Source organism: Haliotis rubra, unplaced genomic scaffold (assembly GCF_003918875.1).
Source record: "Haliotis rubra isolate DU_JTF1 unplaced genomic scaffold, ASM391887v1 Scf365, whole genome shotgun sequence".
Lineage (NCBI taxonomy): Eukaryota > Metazoa > Mollusca > Gastropoda > Lepetellida > Haliotidae > Haliotis > Haliotis rubra.
Genome location: NW_025767041.1, coordinates 644,399 through 667,023, shown reverse-complemented (window position 1 = coordinate 667,023; position 22,625 = coordinate 644,399). Strand labels below are relative to the sequence as shown.

Sequence of the window (22,625 nt, the reverse complement as noted above, 5' to 3'; positions counted from 1 at the left end):
CTGGTCTGCCTGGTTGTCATGAGACAGGGATGGTGTGGGAGATTCATAGGTTTACCCACTGCTGGTCTGCCTGGTTGTCATGAGACAGGGATGGTGTGGGAGATTCATAGGTTTACCCACTGCTGGAATGACTGGCCTAGATTTCATTATTTAGATGTTGCTATGAACTTGATGGAATATTCCAGGCTGTGATGTAAAACATGCCCAAATTCATTCTAACCTTTCATGCAGTCTTACCCATCCATTTGTACCAATGATAATCAAACTCTGTTGAGGGATTGAGTGAGTATGGTGTTTAGAGGCAGTTGTCCATGGTACAAGTCACATTGATGACTATCACAAATAGGAGTTGTTAAAATGATGTCATACTACTGTAGTAGCAAACACTTATACAGATGGTCAGTTCCAGAAATGACTGTGTAGGAAACATATAATCACTTGAAAGTTCTGTCAGATTGTTGTCATTGATAGATGCAGTCAACTTGTTGTTTGTATGAGAGCATGATGTACTTTGTTGACAGGAATCAGAGTCAAATTGCCCTGAGGGTGCTGGTGGTTCATACGAGTCGGCCCACGAGTTGGCGGGTGACTTGTTGTTTGTATGAGAGCATGATGTACTTTGTTGACAGGAATCAGAGTCAAATTGCCCTGAGGGTGCAAGTGGTTCATACGAGTTGGCGGGTGATTTGTTGTCTGTATGAGAGCATGATGTATTTTGTTGACAGGATTCAGAGCGAAATGGCCCTGAGGGTGCAAGTGGTTCATACGAGTCGGCAAGAGACTTGTTGGCAGGTCAGTACAATGAAGCCGAGAGTGCTGCATCCTTCCAAGCAGCTCTACTGGCATGGAGGCAGGGTGATGACTTCCCCTCACCAACTGTCTCACCGCACAGGGCCATTTCTCCTCGGAAAGCAACAGGTAGGTGGTAGTGTGTATTCTGAAAGCCTATACATGTAGCTCTTGTTAATATGGTGAATGTGAAAGCCTATACATGTAGCTCATGTTAATATGTGAATGTGAATGTGAAAGCCTATACATGTAGCTCATGTTAATATGGTGAATGTGAAAGCCTATACATGTAGCTCATGTTAATATGGTGAATGTGAAAGCCTATACATGTAGCTCATGTTAATATGGTGAATGTGAAAGCCTATACATGTAGCTCATGTTAATAATAATATGATGAATGTAAAAGCCTATACATGTAGCTCTTGGTAATATGGTTAATGTGAAAGCTTATACATGTAGCTCTTTTAATATGGTTAATGTGAAAGCTTATACATGTAGCTCTTGTTAATATGGTGAATGTGAAAGCCTATAAATGTAGCTGATGTTGATATGGTGAATGTGAAAGCCTATGCATGTAGCTCTTGTTGATATGGTGAATGTGAAAGCTTATAAATGAAGCTGATGTTAATGTGGTGAATTGAAAGCCTATACCTGTAGCTCATGTTAATGGTGAATGTGAAAGCCTATACATGTAGCTCATGTTAATGTGGTGAATGTGAAAGCCTATACATGTAGCTCTTGTTAATATGTTGAGTTTCGAGAATCTGTATGAGTAGCTCATGTCAGTATGGTGTATTCTGAGAATTTATATGTGTAGCAAATGTTGTGTGTTTTGGGAGTGTATAAATGAAGCTCATGTTAATATGTTGTGTTATAGAGTCTGTTTGTGTAACTCTTACAGGATGGTGCTTTCTGGAGTCTATGTATGTAGCTCATGTTAATATGATTACACAATGACATTTAGAACGTGGTCAAATGTAACATATGTTATATATGGGATTACACTTTCTTAGTAAAGTACAGATTCTAGTACTTTTTGGATCGAGCCCCATCCAGGATTTGAACCCACACCCTCAGAGTCAGGCACCTAATCTCCAGCATACAAAGTCAGCCGGAACACAACCCCAAAAGTACTAGAATCTGTACTTTACTTAATCCCATATATAACATATGTTCACGTTAATATGTTGTGTTCTGGGCACCTATGTGTCTACAGTTGCTGCTAGTGTGCATACAGCTACAACAATGACCAGTGAACCAGACTCGCCCCAGATAACATTCACCAACACCATCAGCTACGCTGACCGTCTGCTCCTGAAGAAACACCGCCGCACTGACCCTGGGGATATAGGGACCCCTAGACTGGAGGATGACTACCCCTCCCCACGCAGTAGTTACAATGCAGGTACAAGGGAGAGCCCACTAGGCGGGTGTAGCTGCCTATATCTCCACCTCAACTTACTCAAGGAAGATGCCTTGGCCTGTCATTGATCATAATCCTGTTACACATGGGAGCAATGTTATACACATCTCAAAACTTAAGTGGCAATGTGATACATGGTTTCCAATCATTTAAAGTCAAATTGACAATTGCTTGAGTGGGTGAATGGAGATTGTATTTCCAATTTTGGCTTTGAATTGTAACCATTTGGAAAGATTTTGGGAGGCATTTCAAAGTGTCTCTTAAAACTGTTGCCCTAGATCCTTTTTACTTTGGAACAGCCATATAGACAGGCAACTATGCAGCTATGGAAATTTGTTGGGTGTATGCAAATTTTCTCAAAAGTGATAAGGGAAGTCAGAATGTTTTGTAATTATGTGTAAAAAATGATGTCAAGAGGCAGGAGGAACACATTTAGAATGTTCTCACCAAGAATACCAACACATATAACTGGACACACACTGAAAATGTTAGCTACAGATTATAAGTAGTCATGGTAACAGGCTTTTATTGTGTACAAAATTTTATAAGTTGTGATGAACTGCTACCTGAGAAACAATCAATTTATCAAGCTGTTTCAGACATTTGGTCAATTTGTTTTACATCTCATATAAGACAAATATTTTAGATGTTAATGAAGACATAGAACAACTTTTATTTAAAACAATATATTAATTATTCATAACAACATTTGAGGGCAAGTTCTTGGGTGTGTCTTCAGGACTACCCATCACCAGTGTAGTTTATGATTTAACATTTCTCTTGTATAGATGATGACAACCGAGTTAGCTTCACTGCCTTATACCAAGCCTCAGTGGCCAACACCAGCAGTGACAAGTCTCCGGTACCTCGATCTGGCTCCAGTCTGTCAATAGTGGAGCTACAGGAAACACCGGTGAGTGTTGCTTCATTAGGTTGAGGGAATAACATGATTTAAAAGTGTGTTATAACTTAACAAAATGGAGAAAGTGATATATTTACAAAATTACCCAATGAAAATTCAGCTGTTAATATTTGCCAAGAGCCAATTTTGAAGTTGTATGGTACGAAAGAGATATTTATAGTGTGAAGGAAGATAGTGATCTGTGTGGTAGTCCTCTGATGGAAGATAATGATCAGTGTGGTAGTCCTCTGAAGGAAGATAGTGATCAGTGTGGTATGTGGTAGTCCTCTGAAGGAAGATAGTGATCAGTGTGGTAGTCCTCTGAAGGAAGATAGTGATCAGTGTGGTAGTCCTCTGAAGGAAGATAATGATCAGTGTGGTAGTCCTCTGTGTGGTAGTCCTCTGAAGGAAGATAATGATCAGTGTGGTAGTCCTCTGAAGGAAGATAGTGATCAGTGTGGTAGTCCTCTGAAGGAAGATAGTGATCAGTGTGGTAGTCCTCTGAAGGAAGATAATGATCAGTGTGGTAGTCCTCTGAAGGAAGATAGTGATCAGTGTGGTAGTCCTCTGAAGGAAGATAGTGATCAGTGTGGTAGTCCTCTGAAGGAAGATAATGATCAGTGTGGTAGTCCTCTGAAGGAAGATAGTGATCAGTGTGGTAGTCCTCTGTGTGGTAGTCCTCTGAAGGAAGACAATGATCAGTGTGGTAGTCCTCTGAAGGAAGATAGTGATCAGTGTGGTAGTCCTCTGAAGGAAGATAGTGATCAGTGTGGTAGTCCTCTGAAGGAAGATAGTGATCAGTGTGGTAGTCCTCTGAAGGAAGATAGTGATCAGTGTGGTAGTCCTCTGAAGGAAGATAGTGATCAGTGTGGTAGTCCTCTGAAGGAAGATAGTGATCAGTGTGGTAGTCCTCTGTGTGGTAGTCCTCTGAAGGAAGATAGTGATCAGTGTGGTAGTCCTCTGAAGGAAGATAGTGATCAGTGTGGTAGTCCTCTGTGTGGTAGTCCTCTGAAGGAAGATAGTGATCAGTGAGGTAGTCCTCTGAATCAGTGTGGTAGTCCTCTGAAGGAAGATAGTGATCAGTGTGGTAGTCCTCTGATCAGTGTGGTAGTCTCTCTGAAGATAGTGATCAGTGTGGTAGTCCTCTGTGTGGAAGTCCAGTGATCATGATCAGTGTGGTAGTCCTCTGAAGGAAGATAGTGATCAGTGTGGATGGAAGTCCTGATCAGTGTGGTAGTCCTCTGAAGGAAGATAGTGATCAGTGTGGTAGTCCTCTGGTAGTGTGGTAGTCCTCTGAAGGAAGATAGTGATCAGTGTGGTAGTCCTCTGAAGGAAGATGGTAGTCCTCTGATGAAGATAGTGATCAGTGTGGTAGTCCTCTGTGTGGTAGTCCTCTGAAGGAAGATAATGATCAGTGTGGTAGTCCTCTGAAGGAAGATAGTGATCAGTGTGGTAGTCCTCTGAAGGAAGATAATGATCAGTGTGGTAGTCCTCTGAAGGAAGGAAGATAATGATCAGTGTGGTAGTCCTCTGAAGGAAGATAATGATCAGTGTGGTAGTCCTCTGAAGGAAGATAATGATCAGTGTGGTAGTCCTCTGAAGGAAGATAGTGATCAGTGTGGTAGTCCTCTGAAGGAAGATAGTGATCAGTGTGGTAGTCCTCTGAAGGAAGATAGTGATCAGTGTGGTAGTCCTCTGATGGAAGATAATGATCAGTGTGTAGTAGTCATCTGTGTGGTAGTCCTCTGAAGGAAGATAATGATCAGGGTGGTAGTTCTCTGATGGAAGATAATGATCAGTGTGGTAGTCCTCTGTGTGGTAGTCCTCTGATAGGAAGAAAATGGTCAGTGTTGTCGTCCTGACAGTCAGTGATGTTGTTGCAGCCCCGGATGCGAAACCTGGAGCACACTGACCGGTACCAGGTGCAGGAGGTCAGCAGCTTTGAGGCCTGGCAGGTGCAGAGTCACAGGTACACACTTGTATCCTGTCCCCACACACATATACCCTGTCCCCACACTCTCATGTCCGGTCCCTACACAGTGTCCTGTCCCCACACACTCATGTCCTGTCCCTACACACTCTCGTCCTGTCCCCTTTCTCTCGGTGCTGCCCCTACACACTCTCGTCCTGTTCCCACACACTTGTGTCCTGTCCCCACACACACATGTCCTGTCCCTACACACTCTCAGCCTGTCCCCTTTCTCTGGGTGCTGCCCCTACACACTCTCGTCCTGTTCCCGCACACTTGTGTCCTGTCCCCACACACTCATGTCCTGTCCCTACACACTCTCGTCCTGTCCCCTCTCTCTCGGTGCTGTCCCTACACACTTGTCTCCTGTCCCCACACACTCATGTCCTGTCCCCATACGCTCATGTCCTGTCCCTACACACTTTCGTCCTGTCTCCTCTCTCTCGGTGCTGTCCCTACACACTCTTGTCCTGTTCCCACACACTTGTGTCCTGTTCCCATACGCTCATGTCCTGTCCTTACACACTTTTCGTCCTGTCTCCTCTCTCTTGGTGCTGTCCCTACACACTTGTGTCTTGTCCCTACACACTCTCGTCCTGTCCCTTCTCTCTTGGTGCTGTCCCTACACACTCATGTCCTGTCTCCCATCTCTCTCATGTCCTGTCCCTACACACTCCTGTCCTGTCTCCTCTCTCGGTGCTGTCCCTACACACTCTGTCCTGTTCCCACACACTTGTGTCCTGTGCTCATGTCCTGTCCCTACACACTCGTCCTGTCTCCCCTCTCTTGGTGTTGTCCCTACACACTTGTGTCCTGTTCCCACACACTTCTGTCTTGTCCCTGTCCCTCTCCCTCCTGTCTGTCCCTCACTCTCGTCCTGTCCCTACACACTCCTCTCCTCCTGTCCCTCTCTCTCGGGTGCTGTCCCTACACACTCTCTGTCCTGTCTCCCTCTCTCGGTGCTGTCCACACACTCCTCATCCTGTTCCCACACACTTGTGTCTTGTACACACTCTGTCCTGTCCCCTCTCTCTCGGTGCTGTCCCTACACACTCTCGTCCTGTTCCCACACACTTGTGTCTTGTCCCTACACACTCTTGTCCTGTCCTCTCTCTCGGTGCTGTCCCTACACACTCTCGTCCTGTTCCCACACACTTCTGTCTGTCCCTACACACTCGCCCTGTCCCTCCCTCTCGGGTCCTGTCCCTACACACTCTCGTCCGTCCCCTGTTCCCTACACTGTCCCTACACACTTTGTCCTGTCTTGGTCCTGTCCCCACACACTTGTTCTGTCCCTCATTACCCCACACTGTCTGTCTCTCGGTGTTGTGTCCCACACTCGTCCTGTCCTGTCCCTCTCTCTCGTGCTGTCCCACACTCTCGCCCTGTCCTCTCGTCCTCCTGTCCCCACACGCTTGTGTGTCCTGTTGTCCCTCTGTCCTGTCCTCCTACCAGTCCTGTCCTGTCCCCACACACCTCTCTTGGTGTTGTCCCTACACACTGTCCTGTCCAGTCCCTGTGCCCCCACTCTCTCTGTGTCTCGTGTCCTGTCCCTACACACTCCTAGCCCTGTCCTCTCTCTTGGTGCTGTCCCTACATCCTGTCCCTCGCCCCTGTTCCCACACGCTCCTGTCTTGTCCCTACACCTCTCGGCCCTGTCCCCCTCTCTTGGTGTTGTCCCTACACACTCGCCCTGTCCCCCACACACTCCATTGTGTCCACTTCTGTCCCACACAGACTCTTGTGTCTTGTCCCTCCAGACACTCGTGTCCTGTCCCTACACACTCTCGTCCTGTCCACTCTCTCTCGGTCCTGTCCTCATACACTCATGTCCTGACAATACAAAGTTGTGTCCTGTCCCCACACACTCGTGTCCTGTCCCTACACACCCATGTCCTGTCCCACACATTCGTATCCTGGCCCCACACACTCGTGTCCTGTCCCCTCACCCTCAAGTCCTGTCCCCACACCCTTGTATCCTGTCCCTACCCACCGTATCCAGTCCCCACTCTCTCGTGTCCTGTCCCCACACACACATGTCCTGTCCCTACACACTCGTGTCCCGTCCCCACACACTCATGTCCTCTCCCTACACGCTCGTGTCCTGGCCCCACACACTCATGTCCTGTCCCCACACACTCCTGTCCTGTCCCCACACACCTGTGTCCTGTCCCCACACACTCGTGTCCTGTCCCTACACACCTCTGTGTCCTGTCCCCACACACTGTCTGTGTCTCCCCCACACTCTGTGTCCTGTCCCCACACACTCATGTCCTGTCCCCACACACTCATGTCCTGGCTCCCAGACACTCGTGTCCTGTCCCCACTACACACTCATGTCCTGGCCCCAGACACTGTGGTCATGTCCCGGTCCACTCCTGTCCTGTCCCTACACGCTGCTGGTGTCCTGTCCCCACACACTCGTGAGTCCTGGCCCCAGACACTCGTGTGTCCTGTCCCCACACCTCATGTCCTGTCCCCACACACTTCAGTGTCTGTGTCCTGTCCTGTCCACACTCACCATCCTCCACTGTCTCCTGTCCTGTCCACACTGTGTCCCACACACACTGTCCTGTCCCCCACACACACTCCTGTCCTGTCCCCACACACTCATGTGTATCCTGTCCTGTCCCCAGACACTCTCAGTGTCCTGTGTCCCTGTCCCCACACCTGTGTCCTGTCCCCACACTGTGTCCCACTCCCGTGTCCTGTCCCCACACACACTCATCTATCTGTCCCCACACATGTCCTCGTGTCCTGTCCCCCACCTGTCCCTACACACTCTGTGTCCTGTCCCCACACACTCCTGTCCTGTCCCTACACACTCGTGTCCTGTCCCCACACACTGTGATCCTCAGTGTCCTGTCCCCACACACTCTGCACTCTTCGTGTCCTGTCCCACACACACTGTCCTGGCCCCAGACACTGTGTCATGTCCCTACACACTCGTATCCTGTCCCTACACACTCATCTCCTGTCCCCACACACTCGTCGAATCCTGTCCCTACACACTGTGTGTCCTGTCCCCACACACTCGTATCCTGGCCCCAGACACTCGTGTCATGTCCCCACACTCGTATCCTGTCCCTACACACTCATCTCCTGTCCCCACACACTCGTATCCTGGCCCCAGACACTCGTGTCCTGTCCCCACACTCTTATCCTGTCCCTACACACTCATCTCCTGTCCCCACACACTCGTATCCTGGCCCCAGACACTCATGTCCTGTCCCCACACACTCATCTCCTGTCCCTACACACTCGTCTCCTGTCCCCACACACTCGTGTCCTGTCCCCACACACTCGTATCCTGTCCCTACACACTCATCTCCTGTCCCCACACACTCGTATCCTGGCCCCAGACACTCGTGTCCTGTCCCCACACACTCGTATCCTGGCCCCAGACACTTGTGTCATGTCCCCACACACTTGTTGCATAAATACAGAGTGGTTATTTGTACAGGGAAGAGGGGATGTCCGGAACAATTGGCTCAGAGAAAGGGGATGAGAGGGGAAGCTGTTGCCAGAATCACAATATTGAGGCAGTTTGGCAGGATATGGCAAAAATGTTACATGTATGAGGTAGTTTCTTTGGAGAAATTTCCTACATGAAAAGGGGTGAGGAAGTCTACAATCCAGTCCAGAGACCAGCCATGTGCCATCCATCCCCTATAATAAATGACATTAGTTGCTATGTTTGCTTGTTGACAAGTATGGTATCTTTGATCATGTGTTAACTTCAGATATGCTTTCATGTATACACAAATACATAATGAATGAAAGTTCTTCCTCTGAGGATTTACAGGCATATTTGTTTTTAGGATATCTGATTCAAAGTGCCAAATTCAAAGTACAGCATAATCAATTGTTGTGCCTGTGTAGGTATGTGTGTAAAGATACGAGTATACAAAGTAGATGTAATATTTAATGCCCAACACCTTCACAGCACATCCCCAAAGAGCAGCAAAACAGCAAGGAACAGATCAAAGACTCCAGCATCCAAATCTCGCAGTATAAAGTCTGATCAGGGAGGTGACAGCGGTGTGTCGGAGACTACGGTAGTCGACCTTTATAGTGACATGCCAAGTCTACATGCCGAGCCACACTCCAGGGGAAAGTCTGGGAGAAAGCAGGAGAAGGTCCAGTGTCACTCTGGTGTAGCTGAAGTTGAACAGGAGACCAGTGGTCTAAACAGACCCAAATCAAGGCCAGTGTCCAGGAAATCTCGCCAGTCTGTTAGACCCAAGTCTGGGCGTCAGTCTGGGACATATTCAAGAGCATACAGCAGAGCAGGTTCAACACTTGGGTAAGTTTACCTCAGTTGCATTATAAGGTTCAACTTTTACAAAAATGATCCAAGCAATCATTCTTCTATTCCTGAACTTCCACTGATTGCATTAAACATTGAAGTGACAACAAACTTTACAGAAATAACCTATATTAACCTCTTCATCTATTATCTTACTGAAAATGTCTCTGATGTTATGAACTAAGTATGATACTGTACTCTCTTATGAACCTATTTCCAATATGTAATACATGGGGATCTTGTGATCAGGTTGTTCGACTTACCAACTATCTGATGGTCCATCCGTTGTTAGTGCAGTCAATATAGCCATCAGATACTCAAACAACTTTGCTCACTCAAACAACAGGTTGTCAGTCTGTGGCTTTTGCTATTTGGGGATTTTCAGGTTTTCGTTTGTTTTCTTTTACCACGAGAAAATTTATAAATTTGCTGTTCATAGTGTTGCACACACAGAGACTAGGTTGTCAACTGTTACCTATTGCTATTTAGGGATTTTTTGAATTAATATTTTATTCTGTTTCTGTGTCAGCAATATTGACTTTGAGTCTGTTCATAGTGGTGTGCTTTTGTCCAGAAATTATCTCTGAAATTACATTGTAATCACTCATGAACTTTGCACACACACAGATCTGGTTTTCAACTTGTAGTTATTGCTGTTTGGGGAAATGGAGTTTTCAGTATTCATGGCAATATGGGATATGTATTTTCAGACCATATCTCCAAAGCTATTGGTTTTCTGGTGGCAATATAGTTCCAAATACCAACTCCATGGTGGTGTTGTCACACCTTCGTCACTACTCTTTTATGTGGATGGACAGATTAGATCAGGAATATTCTCATCAAGTAAAACCAGTCACACTTGTAGGATTTGCTGTATCTAGCTGATAATTTGGGTCTTTTTAAATTTGTGGCTGTAGGGGTATTTGTCATAATGTGACATCATGTTGGAATTAGTTGAAATTTCCCAATCATTGGTTTAAAAAACACTCAAGTGTCAACTTAACATATCAGCTGGAATGAATGAGAGTGAAAATTATTCCACATTTTTTCTCTGTAACCTCTTTGAATCATCATGACAAAAATGGCAAAACTATCTTTACAAGACTTTGCAACACAAATGCATCTGTGTGGAAATATTATGACAGTCCATGGATTAATCTTTAGTTATCCTCTAACATATGTTATATTTGGGATTACACTTTCTTAGTAATCCTCAACAAAATCATTGATGTGATTACAAAATATTCAAAAATAGTGTTGTGAATTTTAAAAAAATCCTATGAGGTTGTGATATGTTTTGGCTTCTGCAGAGAAGGGATGTTAACGAAGACTCCCAGTTCAGCCCTGCATGACATTGCGTCTCGGCTGAAGGAGACAGAGACCCACATGTTCGCCCCCACGTTGGAGGACTTCTTCATGGTTGGGGTGAAGCCTGCTCCTCAGGAGAGAACACTTACTCCTACAGCAGATAAAGCCAAGAAAGATGTCATGAAAGTTAGCAACAGATGTAAGAAGGATATCATCAGTCATTCCTGGTTTTTACATTTCATAACATGGAGTAGGAGATTTGCTCATTCTCAATGTCCATGGTTCTTTTGTGTCCACAAGTCATTTTGATATCAGTATATACTGTAATGTGGTAAATGTTTCATTGATCAGTGTAATTATATTCCAAAATCAGTGTGACGACAATTGTGTAAAAGTAACAATGATACGATAACCTTTTGCAAACATTCATATACCTGCAGTGTACCAGATGGCACCAAGGTCATGGCGACCAGACAGCAGTCTTGGTGACGTCATCCCGTTGGACCAAGTTGCAGTTGAGGATGAGACTGTCATCTCCTACTCTTACAGTGGCCAGGCACAAGGCCAGCCAATCACAACCTCATACAGCAGTATAGCAGGGGAAGATAACCCAAGCAGGTCAGTTTAAACCACGATCAAATCATGTGGACCATTTTGTTTTGGGGTCTGCTTCTTCCTCTTTCTTGGGACATTCAGTTTATAGTTTTACTAATCTGTGAGGTACAGGCCATTTTAGTATTGATCAGAACTGACATCTTTGCCACAATATTTGTCACAGTCTCTTGGTGTAGTGTCAATTTTCATAGTTGAACTTTAGTCGTTCATGTATTTGCAAGACAGAAACAATTAACTAGAAATCACTGAATAGTATGCAATAACCCTTGCATAACAAACATTTAGTTATGAAATAAGTATGTGTAGATAAGCTTCTTAGTATTAAGCTGTGGGGTGTGCATGTAGTTTTCTATGTAACACTTGGCAATGGCTTAATGTTTTTGTTAGTGCAGGTGTCACTATAGGGATTATATGACCATGAAACAAGTTAAGTCCCTTTGCCACCATTTCCAGGGCCACCACACCTATAAGGAGTGTATCTAGTCCAAGACGTAGTCAGTCAAGGAAAGCATCTGACCAGTGGTCAAGTCGACCTGCAGAATCCAGATCTGAAAGGCAGACACATTCACAATCTCGGTCACAAGGACAGAGTGTGTCTGGAACTAAATCAAAGTCAGAATCAAGGCATGGGGAAAGGAGTGTTGTGACAAGCAGGGCCTCCTCCATCTGGCTCCAAGACTCCACTAACCACTCCCAACTAGAAGATAGCGTTTCCCGTCCTCCATCACAACAAGAAACATCTGGTCGGATATCTCAAGCTATTGGTAAGTGTCTCAGCTTAAAGGGAACCTTAGCAGAACCTTATACTAATTCAGCACTGGAAGACCCATTCCTTTTTGGTGTGTTTTAGTTTTTATAGATATTCACATCTGTCTTTTCATTTTTAAAGACTTTGCTTTCATGAAATTCAATGATGATATTATTTTTGTGGGTTTTTTTGTATGTAGTCTGATTATATGACTTGAGTATAGTGCACACTTTATTCCTAAAAAGTACAGCTATGTCGAATGGGTGTTGTTTTATACCAATGCACTTTCACTTTTGTGAGCATGAAACACCAAAAATATCCAGTGTCAGCAAATCCGAAATTAAAAACACAATTTATCCATGTAGTCGTACTTTCTAATTAGACAGTCACAGACAAATGACTGCTTGACAACAGTGTAACCTGTGGCAGAACGTCACAGACAAATCACTACTTGACAACAGTGTAACCTGTGGCAGAACGTCACAGACAAATGACTGCTTGACAACAGTGTACCCTGTGGCAGAACGTCACAGACAAATGACTGCTTGACAACAGTGTACCCTGTGGCAGAACGTCACAGACAAATGACTGCTTGACAACAGTGTACCCTGTGGCAGAACGTCACAGACAAATGACTGCTTGACAACAGTGTACCCTGTGGCAGAACGTCACAGACAAATCACTACTTGACAACAGTGTAACCTGTGGCAGAACGTCACAGACAAATCACTACTTGACAACAGTGCACCCTGTGGCAGAACGTCACAGACAAATCACTACTTGACAACAGGGCACCCTGTGGCAGAACGTCACAGACAAATCACTACTTGACAACAGTGCACCCTGTGGCAGAGCGTCACAGACAAATCACTACTTGACAACCGTGAAGCAGATGGCAGAAGGTGTTACTGTGAGAAGCCTCTTTTTGGTTGTCTCTCTTGACAAACTGGGGTCCTTCAGATGTATTTCTGCCCCGGCTGACCCTCGCTAAGGAAGTGACAAAGAACTGAGATCTTTCAGTTAGTTTTAGAAGATATGTGTATAGACAGACTAATACTATTTAACTCTGGTAATATGATGATGTCCCGCCCTTTGATGATGTCCCAGCGTACACTTGTTTAACGCACTAAAGTAGACCTGCTGTATTGTGTGCTTGTAGTGATGGATGGGGAGGATCTGGCACAGTATGATGATGTAAATGTTTCCCACTACAATGATGAAGATGAGGAAACACTCAACCAGTTAGAGTGGGAGTTAGCATCGGAGTCCGGCAGAATCACAGGTATTGACCAACACTTCCATGTGCAGGCAGATATTTATATCCAGACTGTTACGTTGTTAAGAACATCGTTTGACTTCTATATCTTTTCTGTAGGCTGCACAACTTCCTAACAAACTCTCACATTGTAATTGTATTTGTTGATGCCTTCACCTCTTAAAATTCCTGTTTTGCGTTTTTACTTTCAATTGCAGAATGCTTTTATGACTAATTAGTCTAATCTGTGTGTTCATGGTACTGACAAACTCACAAAATAATGGTTATATTGATCCCGAAAAATGACTGTATTTATGTGTCACTGTACACTTGAGATATATCTTACTTGCTCCTGTTCGTGTGTGAAATGTGTGTTATGTGCCTTTGTCCACATGCGAGATGTGTGCTAATCTTTTGAGTGTATGTCTTACAGCAGACGGCCAGCTGTCCAGGCTCAGTATGATTGACAGACAGTCAGACAGCAGTGGTTCGCGTAGTTCCACACCCGTCGTGAAACTCAGCATGGATAAGGGCTTTGACATCAACCTCAAACTCAGGTAAACTTACAGAATATGCCAGTGTGTAAATAATTGTCAACAATAAGAATTCCTTCAGTATCTGGCATGAAATTTTTCATGACCTCAGGAGTTGTATAGGCATATCCTCTGTAGCATATTGCGCCCTGGCCTATTTGCCAATGTTCAATAACAGCTGCCCTCTAGGGATTCCGGGCAAGAATTGGTACCCATCAGTCTTTGCTGGTTGTAAGTGGCAGGCAAACAGATCAGGTGGTCAGACTTGCTGAGTTACCATCCTATTCCATGTTTGATGCTCATGATGTTAATTCAGGATTTAGACTCTGCAGTCAGTTTTGTATATTTTATTAGTATAAGCCTTCCATGTCTATTCTTGTAGGGACGAGGAACTCTGTGAGGAGATGGATGAGAATGCCAACCAGGTGAAGGATGAGCAGGATGTCCAGGCTCTCCACTAGCATCTGCCACACTGACAAGTGGGCAGCCTTCTAGGTGCCTAGCCTGCACACAGAACCAACAGACGTGTTGCCACAGATGAACACAGTGCACTACACAAACATCTCCTCCAAATGCCCACTTCAAATGTGAATGCCCATACTTCTCACACTCAGGCTTTGAGTCATTTGGAGTTATGTATCAGTTCATCTTGACAGATGTACTCCAGCTGATACTAGTGAAGATTGAGAAATGAGGACCAAATATACTAAGTGTTTCTGTACATTACGATGTGGACAATTAACCTGATATAACTAAATCTTCCCATTCCCTCTATAAGGCGAGGAACATAGTGATATTTGCTCAGGAAGTGGCGAGTCACCTTCATGTATATCAGCAAGATGTTACATGTGACCTGTGTATGGGAATCTGGCAGCATCTGCAGCAAGTGTAACATAACTACTTTGTATTCAGTGGATAGCTGAACAAACTGAGGCTTTCCAATTCTACAGATTTAACATCAGTATATGCTACTTTCCTAAGCAGTCATTCCATTTGTGTTGACATATTTGCTAACACTTCTCATGCCATATTCAAATTTCATTCCTTGATAACCATTTCCACATAGAGAACATTTCCGAAAATTGATCTTTGTCATTTTTTGCACAAATCAGAAATATATGAGAACGGTTTGTCCAGAAATCTATGCATGTTTTCTTTCCATTGTGCCACTGTTATTTATAATAACAAAGCACTTGATTTGTTTCAGAAAGAAATAGGATTATAATACTCTCAAAGTACTGAGCATTTCTTACATGTCTGGTGTAACCCTGTGATATCATTAGTGAAGTTATTAAAGCTAAGGAAAAACAGTCACTTCATCATTATTTTGCCTGGTGAACATGAATTTTCTAAATATGATTTCATTAATTTATGTTCCTATTTATTTAAGAACAGGAATAAATTATTATGGTGTCCAAATATTAAAGGACCAAGAGATCGGGGATGTGGTTATCTGTTGGTGTGGCCATCTTCCTGCAGTAGGGAACTGCCTGCTCATTATGTGAGCTACATTGGTAATGTCTGAGCAAGATTGGATCGAATATACCTTTGTGTCTTATGATTGTACTTAGTGAGAGTCTGTGATATTGCTGCCATGATGCGTGTTTAGCTAGTGCCAAGCACATTTGTGACATACCTGTAGCTCATCATATTCCGTTATTTTATTAACTGATGTTATTGTTTGTTTCAACTTTCTCTAGTCTGCATATTCCTTCATACGTGGGACACAAGATATATCTATGTGATCATCAGTCTATATGTATACCTCTGGGAATGAATTCTTACACAAGGCACTGACAGCAGCCATTGGTGAACAAGTTGTCGTCAGTGATTATACATCATGTAGAGAGTTCCCTTGTAACACATAGACCCTGATAGGTGGCCTCCATACAACATACAGCCATACTTTACTTTTATCATTAAGATTTCCGAACCTTTCATTAAAATGGCCTAATGTGTATCATGCTTTAGCAGTTTGACAAAACTGTAGCCCACTGCCATTTGTTAAATTATTGTTCCTTTGGTATGTAGAATTTTAATATGAAATAGTTTGAAACCCATACAGCATGAACATAATAATAAAATTCACCTTCATATGCCACCAGGACAGATGACTAGCATGAGGTGCTTCTTGCATGAAGAAGAGTCTTAAGTTTGACAAATTATTGATGGCATTCTCATTAGAGTTCTCACACAGGCTGCTTGTGATATGCTTTGTAACTAGGTGTTTTTTGTGAATCTGTTTTATGGATATTTTTTTTATGTCCATTTCAAATTACCAAACTTTAGTTTGCTGCAGAATAGTATAAAGTGATAAACATAGACTGGACCTATAGCTATGTATTTGCTTTGCCATAAGTCAAATGTAACTCATGGAAAGAAGTCTTCGTTCACAAACTACCTTCACATGAGGTGTTTTTTTAAGAGTCCTCATCTTTAGTCTTGTTTTGTTATCTATATACTTCATGCATACTTCCCATGATATTGCTATAGCAACTCACCAAAATGCTTCATCCAACATTTTCATATTGCAGTCTCTTTAAACTCCGATATTTGTCAATGGAGAGGTAGGATACCTCTGTGCATGAAGACCTGAGGATGCCTCTACAGATCACATCGGGTGGTTCATTTTCAAGTCAGCTAATTTTAGTTCATGCTTGTAAACTCTCGGTACAGATAAACCAAGCAGTCAGACAAGCATGATAAATAAAAAAGCTGCACTAATGTGGCTATTCTAGGGATGGTACAGTAGTCTCGTGGAAATATCACCCCGAAGGCCTGGGTACTCAACATAGGTACATGTCAAAGACCACGCTCCTTAACTAAAAGGAGAAACATACTCACGGGATACTGACGCATTCTGCTTTGGAGTGCCAGAACGGACATACTGTCAAGAGTATATGTATTTGTGTTATTTGGGTTTTTCTTTCGTTAATATTGTAATTTCTGAATCAAGGTGGTGAAGAAATGAAGTTTATCATTTTTGAAAGCTGGTGTCTGACTGGCTCAAGAACTCATGTTCTTCATTTAGAGATTTATATCAGTAGAATCTCTGTTCGTAAATCAACCAGTTTTTATGTTGTAATGTGTTGTATTATCGTGTGTTTGGCTATTGTAGCTATTTAAGAAAATAAAGATGTCAATACTGTTTTGGGTTTACGAGTCAGTAACTGGAATATACTGGAAGACAAGTATCAAACATTTACACCTTTCATCCTATATAGTAGTTTATTGTTTGCTTTATAATGTGAAGGTGGAGGATTTCATTACAAATCTGTGGGGCGTAAGCTGGCCTTTCATTTGCTAAAGGGTTGTTTTACAAAGTCAGTGTGTTGACATCGTCATATTTGTCAGCGTCTGAATGCAGATGGTGGAAATACGTTCACGTCAACGTCAGTACACCCTGACTGTTCAGTATTGACCTGTACATACTGTTATCAACCTCATGGCTTGACGCCGACGGTGCTGCAGATGATGTATATGTCAACGCCTGAGTGTGTTGACAGGGGAGTGAGCTCAGAATTAGACGAACGAGAATACATTGAGTCCAAACTTCTTTAGTCGGTTATACAATAAACAAACAAGAAGACAGTCATCAATATCCCCGGCAATGGCAAAATACACTTCATGATTATGTCTACGTGTTATGATTATGTCAAATATTTAGGTGTGTATATAGAAAAGTGGAAGGAGAGTATTGAAAGGTTTTTAAGTTCTGCTCCAGAAAGGAGCACTATCACCAATTTCAGGCTAAGTCAAACTTGTTGCCATGGAAATGCCAAAAAATATTTTATTCAGAATTCCAAAACTACCAAACGACACCAGATCTATCTATGTGCCAAGTTTGGTGAAGAAATAGTGAACGGTTTTAGAGTTCTGCTCCGGAAAAGACAAATGTGCACGGACGGACGGACGCACGGACGGAGTCCATTTTAATACCCTCCGCAAAACGCGTTGCGGGGGATAATTACATTAAGAAATAAGTCGAGATGTGATTATAACTTTACTATGACAGGAAAGTTCCGCAAGCAGGGTTATTCTACTCACGGCCGTATATACATGTGCAGTCAGAATACCAAACTGTTTGACAGTATAAATGTGGATATATATATAGTAAAAGTCAACATGTACAGTGGACAGATAAAGAAACAATAACATTGCCATGGGCTAATTGATGTCATGGCAGACACGGTCAAGGGGATGACCAATTAAGAATATACATGTTATAAGAATGCTTATGGCACAATGTGGAGTAGTCTGAATTACCCAAACGAGATGAACTTCAACACTTTACTAAAGAGAAGCAATCAAAAAGCTTTAAAAGATCATACCTTGTCAAAACACAGTACCTTAAAGTCAATCTGACACACATACAAAAACAGAACATTTGACAGAACGTCTTGATCTGAGACCTGCCGTTCCTCAAAGTGGTCAGATTTGCTTCTCAATCCTTGTAATGATGCTGACATAGACAATGTTGTTTTACCTCTAATATTCTCACACGCACATATATTGCAGGAACAATGTATAGGTGAAAGACTACCGCGAAGCTCTGTTGCTTCTCTGTGGGCTTCTGATTGTAAGTCGTCTTGACTAGTGGTGGTCCGATTAATTGAAATAATCGAAGATTGGTCGTAGTGACTAAACGACCAAGCAATCGATCATAATTTCTCATAATCGAACACAAACAATTCTGGAACACTTGTTTTCATTAACAATATTTTTCACTTGGTTGGTTTTGTCTGTTATATTTTGTAAGCACTACAAACTCGTTTCAAGTCATGATTGAATTCATCTTAAAGATTCCAAGAAATTTATGTTCATAACATACTAGTCATCCTTTAAAGATGTGAAATTTTGCCCCAAAACCCCAGAAGAACTACATTTTTTCCTCGTATTTTAATGTGCATTAACAAATTTCATAAATGACGCTAACCAATTATTTTCGATGATTGATCGGTAGTAATGAACCAATCATCAATTATGAGATTTTAACCAATTCCCAGCACTAGTCTTGACACGAGGAGGAGAAACGTGGTACGTAGATTTGGCCGACTATCCAAACAGGACATAAAGTTCTAATCACGCGACATGGCATCATGGCATCCTATGACATATTCGTCTGGTGTGCATGGTAGTAGTGCATGTAGCCCTTCTTGAAACATTCCAGGCATTAATAATTATTAAAAACTTTCAGAAATATCTGTGATGAGACTTTCCCCGCCCGTCCTACTCCCTACACTTCAAACGTTGTTTTTGTTTATTGGCATTTGACAGAAAAACGATGGAAGATCTGTTGAAATTGATGAATTGGTGAGAAAGTGTATGAAAAAACGGCTTTTCAAGCCTAAAATGGGCGGGGAAAAACGAACATTTGCTCTGTACAAATGTTAACTGTCAGTCACATGGCACCGGTCCCTGACGCACGTGATGCCGAAGGTTTCGTATTTCTGGCTGTGGTGGCACATCGTCCCCCCTGGATCCGTCCATCAACATTTGTTGATACGTCGGCTATGTATCCTGTAAGCGGGACACGCGCGAAGAAGTTAAACTAAACCATGGTACCACGTTTGATGAGATCACTCTCACAGTGGTTTATGCCCGGACTGTCGACAACAAGAAATAATCTGTCCAAATTACTTGTCGACAGTCCGGGAAAAGGGAGGTGATGTTCTACATGAGTGACTTCACGCCCAGTGTTCTCGAAATTAACAAACCAATTAAAACAGAGTGTGATATATATAGTAGACAATATATTTATTCAGTCAATATAACAACATGCATGTATCATGCATGTAGCATATGTCACACAATATAACATATTTGTATATTTATTTCATAAAGCTCACACAATATATTTGTTTGTGTGTTTTATATAAATAAGGGTTTTCTGCAGGTGTATAAGTAATAAAGATATAAAAGATGAGTCCAGTTATTTCTTCTTGCCAAAACACCTTTATATCTGCACTAAAGTAATCTGAATGTTCAGCCAACATGAAGCAGCTCTGACACATGGTCTGTGTAATGCAAGTCAGTAAGTTTGTCGGCAAGAACGTCGGCCTTCAAGGATCGAATCCTTGCGTCGATGATCCGGTAGCGACCTCTACGGACGGGATCTCTCTGCTGTCCTTGGATCTGCTGAATTTTTACTTCAGTAGATGACTGTTCTTTTTGTAGCATTCGCACAACCTCAAATACATTTGGATGTGTCTTCATGGCATACTTGTTGATTTTGTTGTGCCAACCTTCCAAATTATTGTTAGTTCTGTGTCCATCATTTTCAAAATGATTCCAAGTTGGTAATGGTTAATCCTTCCACTCGCATAACGTAAAATAATAGTCTGTTTTTGCAGCCTTAATTCTCTTGCAAATTGTTAAAAAGACATTCTCTTTAATCAACTTAATGGTGTCCTCCCAGTTGTGAGACACATTAATTAATGGTTCAGTGCACACAGGTGGTGCTTCCCCATCCCTACGATGAAAGTGGGAACCGCCCTGTTGCTGAATTTTTAAGAGTACCCACAAGAGGCATAGTTCATTAAAGAGCATTTATTGTTTTCAATAAAACAAGTTAAATACTGAAATACTGAAAAAGATTATCATTATATTTACACAGAAGAAATAGTTCATTAAATATTTCATTATGATTTTTTATTCACACATTTTGGTGATTTGCGTTATTATGATGTTTGTGTGTCATTATAAAACACTTTTTTACATGGGTCCATTTTGGGTGGGAATTTTGCACTTTTCATATTGATCACGAAGTTACCTATACAAAGTGTTTATTTTTTAAAGCCATTTACCTGAGTAGGTATTTTCTCGTTATATACAAGCTACCTCCACAAGATTCAGTTAAATAGCTAATCCCTAATTAGCTGGGGTTAATCCATTCTATCAGATAGGGGAGTAAGGTGTGTTTTCTTTGCTCCTTACCTACTCCACTGTCTCACAACTGGGAGTCTCACAACTGGGAGTTCTCACAAATGGGAGTAGACCGATACGAGCATAGCTGTAGCCGCCATAGCCACTTGCAAACCACTAAGCAAACATTCTCTTTCATTAATTAACACCGTCACGGTATGTTGACCACGCGATGTCGACACTCCGGGTTTTTAGTTTTGTCGACGGTTAGGAACATCCTATTTTTCATTTGTCGACAGCAGTCCTATGTCGGGCAGTCAGTTGTGTGTTGTTTGTAAAACAAAGTTAGTCTTCAGAATATTAGCCGTCGCATACGAACTGCACTAGTTATATTAGTCTGTCATACAGACCCGGAAACATATATACAGTATCCAAGAAATCCCATGCAAGTGAAAAATATTTGTCAGGTCTAGATTACCAGTTTCTGAAAATGAAGAAAGTCTTTGGGCTGATTATTTTTAGGAACAGTTTTCTTCTGTAAATTATGTTCATGTCAGAGACTAGATGTTAGTCTAGAATTCTATATACTAAAGGCACAGCACCATGTACTGACTACTATATCCTCCAGTGGAATTTGCTGGGATCTGAAGAAAGATAGGGCGTTTGAACTTACCGGAGTACATATCATATACAGATCTTTAACGCTGGACAATACTCTGTACGTCCCGGCATCTCATGAAGAAAGACCACTATATCTGGATTAGTTTCTCCTCAAACCCCTAGAATTCCAAATGTGTCGAAGCTGGTTAGTTTTCTGAAATTGTATAGGATCTAGTCATTTCCCCAGCCGTATATTGTTTCATTAATAAGGCATGGTCAGTCACTTTGGTATGCCCGTAGTGCTGGGTGTGGCTCCACTGTCCGCTGCTGTTTTGACCTTGTATCATATGCAGTATGAAGTGTATCAAGTGACGTAAACTGTATATCGCATGTACTATACAGCGTGACACGTGCAGTATAATGTCAGAATGATAAGATTTCAACAGTTCAGTGTTCTTCATCAAATAACAGACACGCCTCTCCTGAAAAACGGCATTATCATGGCACAATCTACCCTACGCGTGAATCCCAACATTCTACATTTTCCTTAATCTAGGTGTATGTGAATTCGGTTTTTGCTAATGCATATTATCATAAACAGGATTTTAGAGCTATAAATGCATTGTCAGGATCGTCCATATCCACCCACCAAGTCTACGTCTGTGGTGCCCTTAAACCTACAATGGTGCTAAGTGCATAATAATCATAAATAAACATGAGTGGGCGGAGCTTATGTGACCACGGCACAACATACGTCTGCACGAAAATAATCACATTACCTTTGAATGAATATTTAATAAAATATTGATAATTACGTTAAAAATTAGTAAAGGTCTTGACGTGTTGGACGGTCCTTGAGAAAACTCGTCTTGACTCACCAGAAATGTTGACACCCGCGTAACGTATTAGACTCCTGCCCTTGGAATATCAGTTACCTAATATTTCACCCAACACGCACAGAAACTGTTGGCGGAATCTGATTCTGAAAGCTGTCTGTGTTATTTTTCTATAAAGACCACTCTAAATTTCTTAAACAAAAAGAAGAGCTCTGTGTAACATATCCAAATATGATGTTTTAAAAGTTTCCTTTTTAATATTCGAGTTGTATTATAAGAAATGTGCGTGTGTGTGTATATACACGTGAAGATGTAGTTGGATCTGTTTAAATGATATTTGGCGTTGACACGGTACTTGGCTGGTAGCAATTATCATAAACTCTGGTTAGGGAGTGAGATCTTTAATTACTATAGCTTACGCTGTTTGGTTTTCAAACAAAATTCTTGCACGTATTCTTGTCTAATACTAGATTAC

General features: G+C 42.4%; 1 protein-coding gene across 1 annotated transcript in view; it reads left to right on the top strand.

The window, feature by feature from the left end:
• LOC124285664 (enolase-phosphatase E1-like) overlaps nt 1-16,998 on the top strand; it is a 71,062-nt gene extending 54,064 nt beyond the window's left edge. Inside the window, exons 12-22 of the mRNA XM_046721937.1 lie at nt 726-918; nt 2,006-2,215; nt 3,001-3,125; nt 4,997-5,082; nt 9,029-9,388; nt 10,702-10,898; nt 11,140-11,317; nt 11,768-12,078; nt 13,222-13,344; nt 13,751-13,874; nt 14,233-16,998. Coding sequence (XP_046577893.1) covers nt 726-918; nt 2,006-2,215; nt 3,001-3,125; nt 4,997-5,082; nt 9,029-9,388; nt 10,702-10,898; nt 11,140-11,317; nt 11,768-12,078; nt 13,222-13,344; nt 13,751-13,874; nt 14,233-14,311 — 1,986 coding nt within the window. The 3' untranslated portion in view covers nt 14,312-16,998. The remainder of the gene's footprint in view (nt 1-725; nt 919-2,005; nt 2,216-3,000; nt 3,126-4,996; nt 5,083-9,028; nt 9,389-10,701; nt 10,899-11,139; nt 11,318-11,767; nt 12,079-13,221; nt 13,345-13,750; nt 13,875-14,232) is intronic.
• Nucleotides 16,999-22,625: the final 5,627 nt, after the last annotated feature.